Consider the following 19,282-nt stretch of genomic DNA (forward strand, 5'->3'; position numbering starts at 1 on the left):
CGTTGGGTCATTCCTGTCAGTGACAGGCCAGTCTCCTCCACCAGACTAGGAGACTTTGAAGGGCAGGGCCGAGTTATTTTGGGTAACAATGTGGCCCACCTTTGCCCAGAGCAGAACAGGGGCCTAGAGTATGTCTGCTGCTGAATTCAGTCAACATTCCCTGACGCTTCCTAGTACCAGCCTCGTCCTGAAAGTGGGGTCATGCATAGGATTAGTCACATCCGTGAAAACACTTCAGGTGAAGGGAAGCAGCAAGCCTGAGGCTCACAAAGGGGAAGGCTCGGCAGGAGGGAAGGAGTCAGGACCGCTGTGGAGCAAGTGGGACTGCAGGGGCCCTGGAGGAGGGGACAGCTATCCCTGGAGAACAGTGTGCAAAGGCAGAGGGAGACCAAGCAAGCCAGACCAGGGTGGAGAGAGAAGTGAGACTGCCCGACTGCTGCCCTCCCAAGACGGCAGCCGGGGACCTCCCTGCTCCAGGGTAAGAATGTACCCCCCGCCTCCCAGCCACTCCTCAAGGGACACCGCCTTGAGAAGGCCCTCTGGAGTGACAATCAACTGCTGACTGCAAGCTTACTGCACAGCAACACAGGACAAGCACATTCCAAGCTGCATCTCTTGCAGTCCTCGCCACTCCAGGCAGAGGGGACTCCTGTTAGCCCCACCTCAGAGAGGAGCACCTCAGGACCCCGAGAGGGACATCCTCACCGGCAGGATTCGAATCTCCCCATAGGGCCTGCTCTCCTAACTGCACCTCCCACTACTCCACAAGCTGAAAACATATTGTAGAAGTTTTGCAGAAAACCTTTCCCCTCCAGCTGCTGCTTTTGCTTTCTCTGAACATTTATCAAGTACCTACTGTGTGAATACTGTACCCAGCACTGGGGAGATAAGGATGGATGAGACTGTGCCCTGGAGGGGTTCACAGTCCTCCTGCCTCCCCCAACCCCTAGGTGCCCGAACCCCACTCACTTCTTCTTCTCGTCCTCACTGGGTCTCTGGAGGCCTCCGTACAACTCGTCAATGTAGATCTGGTACAGGCACTGCTCCTCCGAGACTGCAGCAAGGCAAAAGGAGTGCAGGTCACTGGGTCTGGGGACACGAGGACTTCAGGAGCAGACACAAAATGCAGTGGGGGAAGACGGGCAGGTACAACCCAACCCGGCCAGGACCAGAGTCACTGATTTCTAGATAATCACAAACTGTGTGTGCTGGGGACGCAGCAATTGCAGGGGGGGCCCTGACTATTCCACTAGCTCACCCTGTGACCCCAATCAAGGGACTTCACCACTCTGTGCCTGTTTCCTTTTCTGTAAAATGGGACCACCGGCAGAGTGAGTGCTTGGTACTCTGGCACTGCTACTTTAACACTGTTAGGGAGGCCTCTGGCTGGAACCTTCTGAACTATAAACTTATCCTGAATACTGGATGTCACATGGGCCTCACGGCCTCTCCACTGTGTTCAATTTAAATTAAGTTTAGCCTGGATGGTGTTGCTCAATGTTTAGAGTGTCATCTCATGCACCAAAGGGTCGCAGGTTCCATTCCCTGTCAAGGGTTCGTACCTGGGTTGCAGGTTCAATCCCTGGCCGATTGGGGTGCGTGCAGGAGGCAACCAATGGATGTGTCTCTCTCACATCGACATTTCTCTCTCTTCCCCTCCCTCCCTTCCTTCCTACCACTCACTCTAAAAATCAATGGAAAAAATATTCTCCGGTGAGGATTAACAAAACAAAAAAACGAAGTATGGTTTAGAGCAGCCGTGGGCAAACTACGGCCCGTGGGCCGGATGCAGCCCGTTTGAAATGAATAAAACTAAAAAAAAAAAAAAAAAAAAAAAAAGACCGTACCCTTTTATGTAATGATGTTTACTTTGAATTTATATTAGTTCACACAAACACTCCATCCATGCTTTTGTTCCGGCCCTCCGGTCCAGTTTAAGAACCCATTGTGGCCCTCGAGTCAAAAAGTTTGCCCACCCCTGGTTTAGAGCCATCAGGGCTCTCGTTCACCCGCAGGAGGCCGGCTAGAGTTCAAAGCTGGCCCTCAGGAAGCAGTGGTGCTTACAGGTAGGGTGAGCACTGCGGCTCCGTGGACAACTCCTGACCCACACGGTCCTTGTCTGTAAAATGGGGCATCACCACTACCTTGCTGGGTGGGTATGCAGATGTAATGAGATTTTTAAAAAGCCCAAGTTGGCCAGGGTCCAAACCTCCCTAGGCAAGCCAAGAGCCGGGAAGTCTCCCTGAGCCTCCATTTTCTCTGGAGGGCAACAGTGATTGCTTGGAGAACAACAGTGGACATATATGAACACTTGGCAAACTGGCAAACTCAGCCTAAATAATTGTTCAAAACAGGAGCCATTTCCTCTTTAGAGCTCACATTCTGACCCATGTAGGCAGGGAAAATAAACACACAGAGGAAAACAATGTGTTACTGCAACTTTCTCCAAATTTTTTTTAGGAAAAAAGACCATAGAGTCAGAGGGCCAGGGATGTAGAAGTGACCTTGGCAGGGCCGTCTAGCTCAGCAGACACCTGTACCGAGTCAAGAGAAGGAGGCCCCGAGAGGGACGGAGCTGGGACCAAAACTAGGGGAGGAACCTTTCTTCCCAAGCTTGTCTAGGTCCTCCAGTCTCCGGGGGCCCCAAACCACCGCCCCACACCCAGGTCACTCACTGCCAGCGAAGTCGTTCTGCACCAGGCCACGGTAGCGCTCGTAGTTACATTTCCGCTCATCCGACTCCTGTTCTGGGGAGCTTTGGCGGAAGTCAAGGCTTTGAGATCAGAGGGAGAAGGCAGATCCCACCCCAAGCCAGCAAGAGGGGGTACGAGGGGCTTGGCTCAGGCTGGGGGACCGGGAAGGGGGCAGGCAGGCAAGGACTTGGGAAAGAAGAGGTGCTGCTGGGTCAGACTCCCTGCCTGGCCCCCCCTTGGGGAGAGCTTACATGGTGGTGAGCAGCGGGGGGGTGTAGTCAGGGATGTGGTCCAGGTGGGCACGGACATCAAAACGGTCAATCATGTTGTTGGTGTCCCCCTGCCAGGGCATCCTGAAGTGGGAAGCAGGGGAGCAAGGAGCTTAGGGTCCCCGCTGCCCCGGACACAATGTACCTATTCCCTGCCACCTGAAGCCTGGGAGCCTGGCCCTCAGTCTTCTCTATCCCCTCTCCTCTCAGGCCCTGTGGTACAAACCTGCCTGAATAGGGGCCTGAGTACAGCACCATAGAAACGGGCTCTTTTCCTCAGAACCAAGTAAGTGTGAAGAACCTGAACCAGATCCTAGGGGCCACTTGCCAAGCCTGTCACCCAAACATCTCCTCTGGCCACCTACTCCCTGCTTCAATTCAGCCTCTGATCCTAGCCCTGGTCCCACCAATTCCCCTCTAAGTCCTTCAACCACCACTACACCCTAGGCCTCCATCCTCACTCACTGGCTCTCCTTAGCTGGTGGCTAACACCTTCCCGTGCAGGTCAAGCCTTACTTGCCTGAGTCCCCAAAGGTCTGTCCATACCCCAGGTCCCCCGTGACCCTTGGTCACAGATATTACCTGGCCCCTTAAACTCAGTCTTACATGTTAACGGGGCTCTCTGCGGCCAGGGCGACTGCAGAATCCAGGTGGACCTTGCAAGCTCTGCCATGCACCTGCAGGAACTGGGCCGGGTCCTTCTTCTGCAGGGACAGACAGGATGGAAGTTATCTCCCAACTGAGCTCCAAACCTCGCTACCCTCCACACAACCAGTGCAGCTGCGAGCTCACCTCTGCCAAGCGGGCCGTACCTCAGAGGTGAACTAACCTGTACAGGGGTGGCAGCACCAGCAGGGGCCACTCAACCTCTGGGGAACAAGGGGTTTCCCCTCAAGGTGGGGGCAAGAGGCTCTGAGCTCCATCTAGTCCAATCTTCTGCACGGTCAGTACCAAGACCTCCCTCCCTAAAGTATTACCCCCCAACTCTTCACCCCCACCTGGGGCATTCAGAACCAGGGATGAGCCCTTTGGCCTGGATCAGCCTCAAACCAGGCACATGAAAAGATGCTCAATGTCATTAGTCATCAGGGAAATACTCATCAGAACCACGAGATGCCACTCCACACTCACTGGGACGGCTAACATGGAAAGGACGGACAACACGAGTATTGGCAAGAATGTGGAGAAATTAGGTTCTTCAAATAGTTAAACAAAGAATGACCGTGTGACCCAACAATTCCATTCCTAGGTAGATAGCCAAAAGAACCTAGAACAGATACTCAAATACTTGTATATAAATGTTCATAACAGCACCATTCACCATAGCCAGGAGGTGGAAACAATCCAAATGGCCACCCACAGACGACGGGCTGAGAGAGATGACAGTACAGATACAACGGGGTACATCCAGACAATGGAATATTGTTTGGCTATAAAAAGGGTGAACCTTGAGGACACTATGGTAGGGGAAAGAAGTCAGGCACAAAAGGATGATCCCGTTTATGCGAACTGTCCAGAATAGGCAAAGCCAGAGACAGAAAGCAGATTAGTGGTTACCCAGGGCTGGGAAGTTTGGGGTAGGGAAGGGGGATGACTGATTGCTAATGGGTATAGGGTTTCTTTTCAAGGTCATGAAATTTTCTAAAATTGTGGTGATGGTTGCACAACCATGTGAATATACTGAAAACCACTGAAATGTTCACTTGAAATGAGTGAATTGTGTGGTATGTGAATTATATCTTCAAAAAGCTGTTTTTTTAAAAAAAAAAGTTACAAAGATAGAGGAGAATATCCCTGAGGCTACATACGCCCCTCAGGTGCTTGTGTGGGGATCACAATTCCAAGGCACCGTAATTGTCAGGAAAGGAGAAAGTCTAGCAGCAGCAGTTGCACCACTGCGCATCCCCTGTGATGGGCCCCGGCTGCGCTCAGCTGTATGCCACACCAAAGGCCCCAGGAGAGCCCTGGGAAGGCTGCTGTGATGGCCACTAAATCCTTGCCGAGCTGCCCAAGCACCCAACCCCTGCCCACAGCTCCATCACCATTCCTTCCCTGCTCCAGCCAGCATCTCCTCTCGCTGGGACCAGGTAGCAGCCCCTCTAGGACCCCCTGTGGCCACCCTCACCCTCGGCAGTCCATTCTCCACAGAGCGGCCAGGGGGTTCTGTGAAAACCTTAGTCCCTCTGCTTAGAGCCCCTGCATGCTCTCCCCCGGCTCTGCTCCAGGCAGCCCGGCCCGCACCACTCCTCGAACATCCAGGCTTGCCCATGCTCCACTCAGGACCTCAGCGCTTGCTCTGCTCTCGACCTGCCATGTTCTTGTGCATAACACCCCTTTGCTTCTAGAAGCCCCCCTCTCAACTTTATCGAAACAGCTCGCCTCACAACCCCTCATTTCCTCTATCTCCTTGACCCCACTGTTTGCTTCAGAGCACCTACCACCACTCGATTTTGCACCTCACATTCACTGATCACCTGTCTCTCGCACTAAAACATCACTTCCCCCGGGCAGGGATCTCTGTGTTGTTCAATCATATGCTCAGTGGCTACAACAGGCCTGGTCCACAGCAGGGGCTCAGGAACACTCCTCACTGACAGATAAGGAGACGAAGCCCCTCCAGGAAAAACCATCAGCATCAAGCTTCCAAGATCCTGCACTCCCTCACGGCCTCCATCTCCCACCCGAACCCCGGCCAGCAGATGAGCAGGACACCTTCCGCTACAAGGAGCTGAGGAGCCACAGCTGGTATCAGGCCATTATCTATCCTGCACCTACTGAGACCCAGGTGCTGGGCCCTTTTTGTTCTCATTTCACACCCAGAAGCTGAGGGGTGATACACCCAAGACCACAGGGGCTGTCAGAGGTGGTGCTGTTAGAATTCAACTCCTCACCTGCCCCTCACCTGTCTCCTTCAGTTTCTCCTCTCAGGCCACACGGCTCCTCAGGCTCCTCAGCCCCATGACAGCCCTTGGCCAAGTCTAAGGCCAAGACATCCCTCACATGCTCCAGGCCAAAGGCCCAGTTCCCAACAGCCAAGACTCACAGGACATTGTTTCCAGGACGGGCTTTGGCAGATACAGGAAAACCACTGGCAGTGTAGGCACAGTAAGGAAAAAGCTCTGGGCTAAGAGTAAAACTTGAGTCCAGAGCCCGGCTGTTGGAATATTCTGGAAAAATAAACGAACCATACCAAAAGCCAGGCACTGATCTATCTAAGTGTTTTATGTACATTTTCTCAAAGTTCTCAACCATGGGAGAAATGTACTACTCTTGGCCCCATGTTCCAGGTTAGGAAACTGAGGCTCAGACAGTAAAACCCACTTGCCTAAGATCACATTAGTAATAAGCTAACTAGAATTTGAACCCAAATGGGTTGACATAAATTTACTGTCTTAAGGACTTCTAAGTGTACAGTACAACAGCATTAACTATATACACCTGTTGTGCAACATATCTCCGCAACTTTTTCATCCTGCAAAACTGACACTCCATACCCACTGAATAACTCTCCATTTCCAGTCCCCCCAGCCCCTGGTAACTACCATTCTATTTGCTCTAAGGGTTTGACTGCTTTGGGTACCTCATATATGTGGAATCTTGCAGTATTTGTCTTTTTGTGACTGGCTGATTTCACTAGGCATAATGTCCTCATGTTTCCTCCATGTTGTAGCATGTGACAGGACTTCCTTCCTTTTTAAGGCTGAATAATATTCCATTGTACTTATATACATTTTCTTTATCCATTCATCAGCAGATGGACATTGAGGTTATTTCCACATCTTGACTATGGTGAATAATACTGCAATAAACATGATGTACAAATATCTCTTTAAACCTAAAATCCACCCTGGCCAGGTGGCTCAGTTGGAACATCATCCTGTACACCAAAAGGTTGCGGGATTGATTCACAGTCAGGGCACATACCCAGGTTGTGGATTTGATTCCCGGTCGGGGCACATACACGAGCCAACTGATTTTTAAAAAAAATATTTTTATTGATTTCAGAGAAGAAAGAAGAGGGAGAGAAAGACAGAAACATCAATGATGAGAGAGAATCACTGATCGGCTGCCTCCTGCACGTCCCCCTACTGGGGACCAAATCCACAACCCGAGCACGGTCCCTTGACCGGAATCGAACCCAGGGCCCTTCAGTCTGCAGGCCAACGCTCTATCCACTGAGCCAAACCAGCCAGGGCATGGAGGCAACTTCTCCCCCACTTCCTCTCTCTCTAAAAATCAAAAATATATATATCCTCAGGAGAGGATAAAAAATACAGATATAGATTTAGATATAGACCTAAAATCAATTAACCCTCAACTATTTTGCCGCCAGGATCAGATGGGATCAGAAGAGTTCGTTCATGAAGTTTTTCATTCATTCATTCATTCATTCATTCAAATGTTAAGCAAGCAACTATGTGTAGACCCTGTGGTGCCCTCACAGCTCACAGTCTAGACCCATGCTACAGTGATGACCTGGAGTGGGGAGTCCAGGGGGAATGCCTCACTCAGCCAGGGGCTTTCTGGAGGAGACACCTGAGTCGTGATTTGTTTATTTCCCACTTTCATATCTTCAGGGAATTGTTCCTTTATGGAAACCACTGATTAAAGAAGAGAGTTGACAAGGACAAGATCAAGAACAGAACCAATGTCTGCTAGGGAGAGAGAGGATGCACCAAGGACAAATCAGAGGCAGAGAAGCCACCTCTGTCAGGACACATCTCTGGCCTGCCACAATATACCTCATCTTCTTCAAAACTCGCCCACAGCGGCCTCTCTCAGCACAAGAATGAGATAAGAGACTGTGCAAGCAGCCCATCCCCTCCTCAAAGCAGCCATCAGCAACTGCCCAGCCATTGCCACAGTCCACAGCTTGGTGCCTTGGATTGGAATGCTGATCACGTTCATGTATGGGGACAGTGACAGCTTGTACAGGCCTGCACAACAAAGCACCCCAGTCACTGTTCTTGTTCTTGATGCTTTTCCCAGTCAACCCCTGTGAGAGGGGCTGGTCATCACCACTGTCCCAAGGGGAAAATAAAGCGGAGGGAGCTCCCCGCTAACAAGGAGAGCCTGCAGTCCCAGGCCTTCAGAGCGACCCAACTCCAGCCCTCTTTTGTCTACACCAGTGGTCGGCAAACTCATTAGTCAACAGAGCCAATTATCAACAGTACGACGATTGAAATTTCTTTTGAGAGCCAAATTTTTTAAACTTAAACTATATAGGTAGGTACACTGTTATTAACTTAATTAGGGTACTCCTAAGGCTTAGGAAGAGCCACACTCAAGGGGCCAAAGAGCCGCATGTGGCTCGCGAGCCGCAGTTTGCCGACCACGGGTCTACACCATCGACCTGGATGCAAATTCCAGCTCTACCTGGTAATAGTAAGTTCAGTAACAAGAGCCAGCACTGACTGAGCAAGCTGCCCTGAGCAAGCCCACGCTCAGGGGTCTATGTGCTCAATCTCACCAAATACTCCAACGGCCCTGTGTGGGAACTGCTCTTCTCCCCACCATTTGTGGCACACCATTAAGTGGCAAACAATCCACCCCCTTCTCCAACAGTAATAGGACTCCTAATATATCTGGCGCAAGGCCACCCAGAATACAGTCTATACCTCTTAGCCTGGTGGGTGGAATGAAGACATATATGATGGCCAGAGCTTGAGCAGCCCTCTTAGACCTTGACACAATACTGGGAAGAGAAGTCATGTACAACTAAACAACAAAATGGTCCCTGAGCAGAACTGGGTACCACTGGGCATCTATGTGGAAAAGGAAATAATTTTTTTGTTTAAGCCACTGATGTTTTAGGTCTCTATTATTCACAGCCTAACCTGATTCTACATGTTATATCACTTCACATGTAGAAGAGGCAACCAGGCTATCTCTCTTTTCTTCTCCCTTCTTGTCTAAATCAATAAAAATATTTTTTTATATTTTTATTGATTCCAGAGAGGAAGAAAAATGGAGAGAAAGACTGAAACATCAATGATGAGACAGAATCATTGATTGGCTGCCTCCTGCAGGCCCCACACTGGGGATCAAGCCTGAAACCCAGACATATGCCCCGACCGGGAATCGAACAGTGACCTCCTGGTTCATGTCGATGCTCAACCACTGAGCCACGCCAGCTGGGCATCATTCTTGAGCACTGGCTATGCTCCTGGGCCACTGCTGGGGCCTCAACTCAGCAACACACACCAGGCCCTGCCCTGTGGTCACGCTATAGTTCTGACACCACCAGAGATGGACGCTCCCTTCAGCCCGGTGGTGCATTTGTGGGTGACAGAAGGCAAGTGAGGAGCACCCAGAGATTCCTCTCTTAGGGTAACAGACTCTACTTCACCGGTGACTTTGGGGATTCAAAAAATCATGTATCTAAAGCTCTTCTCACATAGCCTAGTGTCCGAGAAGGATCAATTAAAATGGTAAATGCTGTTGTTATATTGTTTTAGTTTATCTATTCTTTCAAACCGTATTTGTTGGACCCAAGCTTGGGATGCAAAAATGACCCAAATACACCTAGTTCCCAATCTTACAGAGCTGGATGTGTGTGTTAAATTCCACAAAGGGGAAGGACAGGGAGCTGTGACAGCACTTATCGGGACATCTGACTGAGTGAGGGGATGAGGGAAGACTGCCCTACAGGTTGAGCTGTGACAGACGAGCAGGAGTAAATCAGGTATAGGAAGAGTTCATGAAAGGCCTGTGGCCGGAAAGGGCTATATAATTCTGGGAGGTAAACTTATACTCTTTTTCTTTTTTCTTTTTCTTTTTTTTAAATATATTTCATTGATTTTTTACAGAGAGGAAGGGAGAGAGATAGAGAGTTAGAAACATCGATGAGAGAGAAACATCGATCAGCTGCCTCCTGCACATCTCCCACTGGGGATGTGCCCGCAACCCATGTACATGCCCTTGACCGGAATCGAACCTGGGACTCCTCAGTCCGCAGGCCGACGCTCTATCCACTGAGCCAAACCGGTTTTGGCTATACTCTTTTTTAAAATACATTTTTATTGATTTCAGAGAGGAAGGGAGAGGGAGAGAGAGAGATAGAAACATCAATGATGACAGAGAATCATTGATTGGCTGCCTCCTGCACGCCCCACACTGGGAATCGAGCCTGCAACCCAGGCATGTGCCCTTGACAGGAATCGAACCCGGGACCCGTCAGTCCGCAGGCCAACGCTCTATCCATGGAGCCAAACCAGCTAGGGCAACTTATACTCTTTATACATCTTTTGTGTTAGAGATGGTCACCTAGGTAGTGAGGAGGCCAGATGGCTTGAGCAAAGAAATGAGGCAGAACAGGTGGTGTGAGTCTGAAGAGAGGCAAAAGCCAGACCAGCAGGGCCTTGAAGGTGTGTTGAGGAGCCTGGATTTTCTCTCAAGGGCACTAGGAAAGCCACAAAGGAGTTCTGAGCAAGGGAGGGACAGGGTCAGCTTTGTGCTTTAGAAAGACCTCTCTGAACCCTCTGAAGAGGGTGGATGGACGGAGCAGGACTAAAGGCCAGGAGAGCAAGGAGGGGGCTGGGCAGTGATACAGTAGCGCTAGAAACGTCTATATAAATATCATACAATTGGAACACTAACCCTAGGACATAAGTGCCTTTTTAAACTGGAGTCTCCATGACAAGTAGGCATTAAATAGGTGAGGGGAGGCAACACAGGCACAACGTGTGGGAGCAGAGATGCAAAAAGGGACACTGGAGCTACCCAAGACTGAAGCTGAGAGACGGGCAGAGGACAGACCAGAAGGACCTTTTAGGTCATGGAATGGTGTTTGGTTTTTCTCTCCCAAAGTGCAGCATCGCCCTGACCGGTTTGGCTCAGTGGATGGAGCGTCGGCCTGCGGACTGAGGGATCTCAGGTTCGCTTCTGGTCAAGGGCATGAACCTTGGTTGCCGGCTCGATCCCCAGTGGGGGGTGTGCAGGAGGCAGCTGATGGGTGTTTCTCTCCCATTGATGTTTCTAACTCTCTATCCTTCTCTCTGTGAAAAAATCAATAAAATATACTTTAAAAAAAAAAAAGTGAAGCATTAATGCATCAAACAGGAGAGGGAAGTGGGCAGAGTTCACCTAATGAATGTTGATGGCACACCTGTGGCGTGCCAAGCCTACCTCAAGAATGGCTGAGCCCCGGACACTGCGAACACAGCAGTAAGCAAGACAAGCAACATTCCGCAGGTGGCCAGTCTCATATCTGGACTGGGCCGAGTGTCACAAAGACCTTCCTTCTCCCTGCTAACACCAGCTCTGTGCTGGGAGGCCACACCAACCACCACAGTATGCGCTCACACACAGAATGCCACGGGGTTTTAGCACTGATTCTGCCGAAGAAATGGCTGAAGAGGAAACGGAGCCCAAATTTTACCAGGATGACCAGGGCCCCACCCTCGCAGGGAGCTCCCACCCGGATTAAAGGTCAGTTTACTCACAATCTTTTCATAGTACTCCCTCCGCCGCTCCGCCCTCTTCTTGTAATCGACCATCATGCCTCGCAGCTTCCGCTCATGCTTCCGCGCCTCGTGCCACATGGTGGAGAGGCCAAGCCTGAGGCCTTCACCTGGGGGATGAGGCCAGGGGTCAGATGGGCTGTAGAAAACATGCGGGCAGAGTCGAAGTCACCTACAAGCTGGTGACACAGCTCATCCCAAATGCCAGCTTCAGGGAGAGGAAGCGAGGCTGCAGAGCCGTGTAGCAGATGCTCATCCTGCTTGGACATCCTGCAACCCCCCCAGCTGATCCTGGAGTGAGCATCCACCTCCGGAGCTGGAGTGAAGAATGAACGGTTTGGGAATGGAAGGAGCCAGCTGGAGGCAGACACCAAGCAGCTGGGAGGGGAGCTCAAGGGAAAGGGAAGAGCGGAAATGGCTCCCACCAGAAGCCACCCGTGATGGGTATGGGCTGTAGCGGGATGAAAATGAAGGCAGGTGGAAGAAAAGGACATTGGAAGGAGGTGGAGGTCGAGGGCAGGTGAAGGGCACGGATGGAAGACGAGGCTTGGAGGAGGAAGAACTTGGGGGCGTGCTATCTTTCCTTACAGCAGGGCTGAGGTCTAAGGGAATCGGGACGGGGGAGGGGAGTAGAGGCGGAGCAGGCAGTCGGAAGGAGTGGGTTCAGTTTAGGGGCAAGGCTCCTGGGCAGGGGCGGAGCCCGAAGATTTGCAAAGGGCTCCAAGACCCCATTTACCCATCTAGTCCCTGAGGGCTCGGGCTGTTTTCTTCTTACTTTGACAAGGGGGCGGGACCTGGGCCCGCGGCGGGGTCGGCCGCGGGGAGTTCCGGCCCACGGCAGAGGCAGCGGCGCGGCCTGAGGCCCGGCAGGCCGGAGGAGGTGCGGGTGTGAGGCCCTCGGGGCCGGGGCCGAGCAGAAGTTCACAGCAGCCCGGGGAGGGGCGGAGGCAAGGGGGAAGCTGGGCTGACGCCGCCCAAACGCCGGGACGGCGGCCCCGTCGCCTGCACTCACCGGCTCGTCGCCGCCTGCCTCAGCTGCGCTCGCGCGCGGCCCGCACCGGAAGCGGAAGTGGGAGGCCGCGCGAAGGGAAGGGGACGGGGCGGGGCAGGCGCGCTTCCGCTACGGCAGGGGAGGGGCCTGCCGGGGCGGAGTCTGCGGGCCTAGGACGCTACGGCGGCCCACCGGTGGTCCGCGGACGGTCCGAAAGGTTGGCGACCGCTGGTTTAAGGGAACCTTTGTAGCAGCGGTCGCCAACCGGTGGTCCGTGAGGTCCCAACCGTGTGGTGAAGGCGGGAGCGGGAGGGCGTGGGGAGGGAAGATGGGGGGAGGGGTAGCGGGGGGGATGGAGGCGGGGAAATTGAGGACATCTGTAACGGTGTCAACAATAAATAAAAAGTAAATACATAAAACAAAAAAGAATAAAAACCGAATGGGCAGATAACATTATAAGAAAAATTGAGGAGGAACTAGTAATAACAACAACAAAAAAAGAGACAAGACCCCTAAGGCTCAAAACTCATCTTTATTGGAAAGACAACAGCCTATCCCCTACCTTCCTGGGGAAGGGGGGCTGGAATACCGTCCTCCGTATGTACACTCGTCAGAATCATCCAGGAGAAGGTGTCCCCAACTCTGGGGACTAAGTGCATGGGAACAAAGTCCCGTTCCTCTCTGGACTCAGTTTTCTCATTTGTGAAATGGGCTCAGGGGAAACCCCGTGCTGCAGAGCTGCTCACCGATGCAGAAAACGTCCGATTCAGAAGGATGAGGTGGGGAGACCTGACCAAGGGGGGCTCCAGGGGGGTACTGCCCATCCTGGCTGGGTTCCCACGGCCCCGTCCACCTCCCTCCCCACCCAGCGCCTCTCCTCTGGCACTGAGGTGGTTACGTGGCCTCAGGCCCGGGGGACAGGAGGCCACCCCCAAAGCCCGCCTCCCGGTACTGGTTGGGGAACATGTTGCTGCCCACAAGGCTGGCAGTGCCCCCGTCCCCGGGGACTGGAGCCTGGTATGAGTCCAGTGTCATTGGCTCAGGGCCCGACGGCTCCCCGACCGTGGCCCCTGCAACCCCATTGCCTGAGACAGCGCTGGCAAGTGGCGGGGCCGGGGGCAGCATGTCCAGCACGGTGAAGAGTGCAGGGTTCGTGGTTTCATAGGGAAAGCCATCGTCCAGGAGGTCCGGCCCACCAGGGGGCTCCAGGCCAGGGAGGGACACGGGGCTGGGGAAGAAGTCTGAGTCGGGCAGCAGGGCGGACGGTGGGAGGAATGTGCCTGTAAGGATGAGAAGAGAGAGAAGGAAGCGTGGTGGCTTTAGAGGCAACTTCTGGCCAGGTTCTAACTCCAATGGCCAGTCCCAGGCTCAATGTGTGATCAGTGTGGCCTCCTTTAATCCCAAGGAGAACCAGGGTTGAAACAATACTGCGATGCTGGGGAGTTTTCCCTACGAATGAGGAAGGAGAATGGGCTCAAAAGCGCCCCCCTCCCCCCCAAATATAAAGACAATCCAAAAAAGTGAAATATCCACACCAGGGGAGAAGTTGCCAGTCCCCAAACTGGGAGGTAAAATGACAAGTGTCGTTCTAGGAGAGCCTCTGTTTTTGAGATAAGACGCACTTCACCAGCAAAGTCTGATTATGCTGATCTCAGAAAGAAACACAGGGCTGCTGGGATTTTGTTTTTCAGCGTCCCTTGAAGCTCGACATGGGCCCTGCCTGAGTTCTGCTGGCTGGAATGTGGGCACAGTGGCTGGAGCTGCAGCAGACATTTGGACCATGACTTGGAAACTGAGTTGAAAAAGGCAGGAGCTTGGGACCCTGGTGATCATGCAGCCACCAAAGCATCCCTGGACCACCTACCTCTGAACTGTGTTTATGTGAAAGGACAAATTCTGCCCTATTGAAACCTCGGTTGTGTTGGGTTTTGCTGTGAAGACAATTAAACATGCTCATAACAAAAGGGGTGGAGAGGCTGGGCATTAGTTACCCATTGCAGTGGGGCGGGAGGGACAACAAATGGTACTGGCAATACCCAGGGTGGGACTGGCTGCGATGACCAGGCGGGGCTGGCTGAGTGGTTGGTGGCTGGCTGGGAGCTGGGTGCCCTGGGGCAGCGGGCTGTCGGGAACAGTGTTCTAAGAGCTAGTGGTCAGCAGGTGGGAGGTCTCTGATGGCAGCCAGATAGGACGGGAAACTGGCATGTGAGTTGAGATGGAGGCAGGGGGAGAGGAGGCCAGAGGGTGGTTGGGCTAGACAGGCTCCGACCTTGAGGTTGGCTGGTTCTGACAGCCACCCCCAGTTGTCCACCTCCTCCTCCCTGCTCCCCGTTTCACACCCATCATCACTGATCTATACTGATGCTCAGATGCAACTGCCTGCTCCACCGGGACTAATTGTGACCTTGGACAAGAGACTTCTCCTCTCTGAGCTTCAGTGTTTTTCACCAGGAAAGCAGGGGCTGGGGAGAATGATAGCAGCCACCTTGCGGGCGATGGTGCAGATCAAGTGAGAAAAGACACACAAAGCACTTATGCACCTGTCATACAGTGTCTGTAAAATAAAGACATGAAATGTTAAAAGGCCGGTGAGAGAGGTATGTGGTGAGACTTGGCAGGCATGCCGCTGAGGCTCTGAGAGGTGCAGCAACTTGGCCAAGGTCACACAGCAAGTAGATGGTCTGGTGGAGACCAGAGCCTCTGGGCTGCGTCCAGAATGGCTATTCTTCCCACTTTATGTTGCTGGCTAAGTGGGGTGTCACTGGCCTTGTGGGAGCTTTGGGGGAACCAGAAGAAGCCCGAAAAGCAGGGCTGCAGCTCACCCTCAGCCCACCCCAGGGCGGAGGGGCTGGCACAGAGCTGGGACCCACCTGAGCCATGGCTGGGCAGGAAGTGGTCCAGGAAGGCTGGCTTTTTCCTCCGCCGCTTGCTCTCGATGCCATGGGGGTCTGCGGGAAGGCAGAGGTGAGGACCCCTGGACCCAATAGCCCCTCCTCCCCAGCCTGGGGCAGGGCAGGACAGGGGGGACCTGGAGATGGGGTGGGAAGGGGCAAAGGGGACACACCAGAACTGTTCAGCTCTCCCAGGACGTCGGGCATCCCCCGTTTCCGCTTCTTGTCCACACCGTAGCTGTCTGTTCAGGAGATATCAGGGACATACAGAGTAATCCATCAACAACAACAATTAAGAATTAATTTTAGAGGCCGTTTAGAAAGTTGTTGAGCTTGACCAACCCATGCAAATAGATGTCCACATCTTAATCAGAATACAACGCAAATCCACTCCTAACCAAGCTGGTCTTTGTTGTTCCTGGAAAACCCCAGGCACTATCCTGCCTCAGGGCCTTTGCACTTGCTGTTCTAGCTGCTTAAAACACTCTTCCTCACCCTGGCCAGTGTTGCTCAGTGGTTAGAGGGTCAGCCCAAGCACCCAAGGGTCTCAGGTTTGATTCCCGGTCAAGGGCATATACTTAGGTTGGAAGTTCTGTCCCCTGCCCGATCCCTGGTGCCTAGCGAACAGCAACCCATTGATGTGTCTCTCTCATATCGATGCTTCTCTCTCCCCTTTCTCCCTCCCTCCCTTCCACTCTCTCTAAAAAAAAAAAAAGGAAAACTATCCTTGGGTGAGGATTAAGAAAAAAGCAACACTCTTCCTCAACTCCCACCCCTTCCCTGGAGAACTACTTATTCATCCTCCCATCTTCAGCTCAGCTGTCCCCTCCTCCAGGAAGCCCTCCTTGACCCCTAAGTCTGGGTCAGATACCCTCTCTGGGCAATCTGAGTCCCCTGAGCAATTCCTTCCCGGTCCTGCCCACAGTATGTGAATGGGTCTGCCCTCCGTAGGTCTGAGAATTATGAGGCTATTTGGTCACCACTATTTCCTCAGCACAGGGTCAGGCATGAGCAGCGTGATGAGGAGAGCAATGATTAAATCCTCCCCCAAACCCTAGCCTGTTTGGCTCAGTGGATAGAGCATCCGCCTGTGGACTGAAGTGTCCCAGGTTCGAGTACGGTCAAGGGCACATGCCCGGGTTGCGGGCTCGATCCCCAGGGTGGGGCGTGCAGGAGGCAGCTAATCAATGATTATCATCATTGATGTTTCTATCTCTCTCTTCCTCTCCCTTCCTCTCTGAAATCAATAAAAATATATTTTAAAAAATCCTCCCCCAAATGCCATGAGGTGGATACTATTATTATTTCCATTCTGCATAGAAGAAGAGTGAGATACTGAGGGGCCAAGATCACACAGCCAGTAAGTGGCAGAACCGGGATTCAGACCCCAGTCTGTCCAGCTCTGAGCCTGCATTCTACTTCTGCCTCTTCCCCTTTCCCTCTGAGTTGCCCAAGCAAGGCCAAAGGCCTGGTCTCTGGCGGGAGGGGGGGGGGGGGTCGCCCTGCGTTGCTGTGGTTACCGTGGTCCCGAGGCAGGTATGTGAAGGGCAGAGGCTCGCTGCAGACCCCATCGGTGAGCCGCTGCAGGAAGACATTGACTGTCACGGGTTCGACGATCTCCAGGTCCTCGTAGGGCGGTGTCTTGAACACGATGGCAATCTGGCGGTGCACGTCGGCCTGGGAGAAGTCAGCCCGGCCTTCCCAGGAGGCACTGCTGAACACCACTGATATATCCTCTGTGGGGAGTAAGGACATCAGCTGAGCAAGGACCCTGGCCCACTGGGCCCCCAACTCACTCCGTCTCCCCCACATCAATATTAATATTCCTAAGAACAAAACTAATCATGTGGTAACTGACCTTCTGTTGAGCACATACAGTGTGACACACCGACAGTCACTGCCAGTTATTATATACTAGAGGCCCGGTGCACGAAATTCGTGTGTGTGTGGGGGGGTCCCCTCAGCCCAGCCTGCACCCTCTCCAATCTGGGACCCTCGGGAGATGTCCGACTGCCAATCTTGGGATTGGGCCTAAACCAGCAGACATCCCTCTCACAATCCTGGGCCACTGGCTCCTAATCGCTCACCTGCCTGCCTGCCTGGTCACCCCTAACTGCCCCCTCTGCTGGCCTGGGCGCCCCCAACTGCACCCACCCTGCTGGCCTGGTTGCCCCTAACTGCCCCCCCTGCCGGCCTGGTCGCATCTTACTGCCCCCCCTGCCGGCCTGGTCACCCCTCATGGTCCCCCCACTGGCCTGGTCGCCCCACGCAGCCTGCTGTTCAGTCGTTTGGTTGTCCCTCACTAACCCCTCTGCCGGCCTGGTCATAGGCAGCCATCCTGTGAGGGTGTGAGGGTTAATTTGCATATTGCCTCTTTATTATATAGGATTATCTCATTTAATCCTTTTAACAACCCAAAAGGCAGCTAGAATTATATTCCCACTGGGTCAGGGGTCCCCAAGACCACCATCAGATTCAGCGATTCACAAAGGGACTCACAGGACTCAGCATATAGTTTGTATCACAGCTACGATGTATTACAGCAAAAAGATACCAGGCGCCCTTGGGAAAGGGAAACGGTGCCTGGAGCAAGTCCAGAGGAAACCAGGCTCAAGCTTCCAAGAGTCCTCTCCCGGTGGAGTCACACAGGACATAGCAATTCCCCAGGAACAAGATGTGAGCACACACTGAGAAATGCTGTCTGTCAGGGAAGCTCCTTAGAGACTCAGAGCCCAGGGTTTTTATTGGGGGTGGTCACCTAAGCACCCTGTGCCTGGCACATACCAAAATCCCAGGCTCCCCGAAGGACAGCAGGTGTTCCACACAAACCACGCTGCTCATACAAACAGGGCAGGCACAGTGAGCCACTCTTACCACTCAGGGGATGGGGAGGACACTCTCAAAATGCAAGTTCCCAGAAGCCAGCCACGGGCCAACCTTGTAAGCAGGCCTTTCAAAGGATAAAGATCTCAGATCTGCTATGTTCATTATTTTCTACACCACCCCCACTTAAAAATATATTAATTTTAATTTTTGTTTATTGACTTTTAGAGAGAAATAAAGGGAGAGAGAGAGACATCAATTTGTTGTTCCGTGTATTTATGCATTCACTGGTTGATTCTTGTATGGTGCTCGGACTGGGGATCGAACCCACCACCTTGGCATATCGGGCTGACGCTCTAACCAAGTGAGTTACTCAGCCAGGAAGACACACCTGCTTTAACGATGGAGAAGCTGAGGCTTGGAGAGGTTGAGAAGCTTGCCCCAGGTCACACAGCCAGGAGGGAGTAGCCAGGATTCAGTACGCTGAGACTATTCTTTTTCTTGTCTCATTGCATTGCCTCTCTCATCACACTAACACCACCTTCTGAGGCTTTCTGTGTCAGGCACACACATGGCCTCTAACTCGCAGAAACGCTATGAAGAAGGGAGCCCATTGCATAGAGGAGGAAGCAACAGCACAGAGAGGTAAAGTCACTTGTCCCAGGACACGCAGCCAGCACGTGGTAGCGCCACGATGGGAACCAGGCGGGTAGAGCTCTTCCCCACCAGCGCTGTCTGCTGTGGCCGGGGAGGCTGTCTGATATCTCTAGGACTAGTTTCCTCCCTAACAGAGGAAATGTCATAGCACCTACCTCATAGGGTTCTAAAACGATTAAACAAACCACTCAATGTAAGGGGTTTAGATGAAGGTTTAGGATATAATAAGTGCTCGGTCCATGTTAAGTATGAGTGATCCTATTAGCATTGTGCAAAGTACCTACTCCAGGCCGGGTACAGAGAAAATCCTCAGTAAATGCTAACTCTTTACAGTGCACCGGTTGGGCAGTTGGGATCCCTCGTCATCCTCCCAGTGACTCATTTTAGGGATGAGGACATGGAAGCTCAGGTGGGGAGGCACCTCCCTGAGATCGGCCAGTGAATAAATGATGGAACAGGACTCATACCTGCTTCTAATGATTCAGCCATACCTGGA

At 52.6% G+C, this 19,282-nt stretch overlaps 2 protein-coding genes and 1 long non-coding RNA gene across 11 annotated transcripts in view; 1 reads left to right on the forward strand and 2 right to left on the reverse strand.

Annotated features, from left to right (window-relative positions):
- LOC118674825 (CLK4 associating serine/arginine rich protein) overlaps positions 1–12,489 on the reverse strand; it is a 24,567-nt gene extending 12,078 nt beyond the window's left edge. For both annotated transcript variants that reach the window (XR_004973708.1, XM_036346912.1), the window contains exons 1-6: positions 12,200–12,489; positions 11,407–11,563; positions 3,569–3,666; positions 2,945–3,046; positions 2,676–2,755; positions 970–1,054 (exon numbers count right to left, since the gene is read on the reverse strand). Coding sequence is in view for 1 of the 2 variants with exons in the window: in XM_036346912.1 (XP_036202805.1) it covers positions 970–1,054; positions 2,676–2,755; positions 2,945–3,046; positions 3,569–3,666; positions 11,407–11,505 (464 nt within the window). In the remaining variant the exon portion in view is untranslated. The remainder of the gene's footprint in view (positions 1–969; positions 1,055–2,675; positions 2,756–2,944; positions 3,047–3,568; positions 3,667–11,406; positions 11,564–12,199) is intronic.
- On the forward strand, positions 11,188–16,021 carry LOC118674829. Its single transcript, XR_004973710.1, has 2 exons — positions 11,188–11,392; positions 14,107–16,021. It is a non-coding gene; the product is annotated as an uncharacterized LOC118674829 (long non-coding RNA).
- RELB (RELB proto-oncogene, NF-kB subunit) overlaps positions 12,929–19,282 on the reverse strand; it is a 32,705-nt gene continuing 26,351 nt past the window's right edge. For 5 of the 8 annotated variants that reach the window (XM_036346921.1, XM_036346919.1, XM_036346917.1 and 2 more), the window contains 4 exons: positions 16,827–17,042; positions 15,480–15,548; positions 15,286–15,363; positions 12,929–13,695 (listed from right to left, as the gene is read on the reverse strand). In XM_036346921.1, coding sequence (XP_036202814.1) covers positions 13,310–13,695; positions 15,286–15,363; positions 15,480–15,548; positions 16,827–17,042 — 749 coding nt within the window. In that variant the 3' untranslated portion in view covers positions 12,929–13,309. Of the gene's footprint in view, positions 13,696–13,950; positions 14,176–14,279; positions 14,347–15,285; positions 15,364–15,479; positions 15,549–16,826; positions 17,043–19,282 lie in introns of all 8 variants that reach the window. The other 3 variants (XR_004973709.1, XM_036346922.1, XM_036346920.1) reach the window with 3 other exon arrangements.

Source organism: Myotis myotis, unplaced genomic scaffold, assembly GCF_014108235.1.
Source record: "Myotis myotis isolate mMyoMyo1 unplaced genomic scaffold, mMyoMyo1.p scaffold_m19_p_19, whole genome shotgun sequence".
Lineage (NCBI taxonomy): Eukaryota > Metazoa > Chordata > Mammalia > Chiroptera > Vespertilionidae > Myotis > Myotis myotis.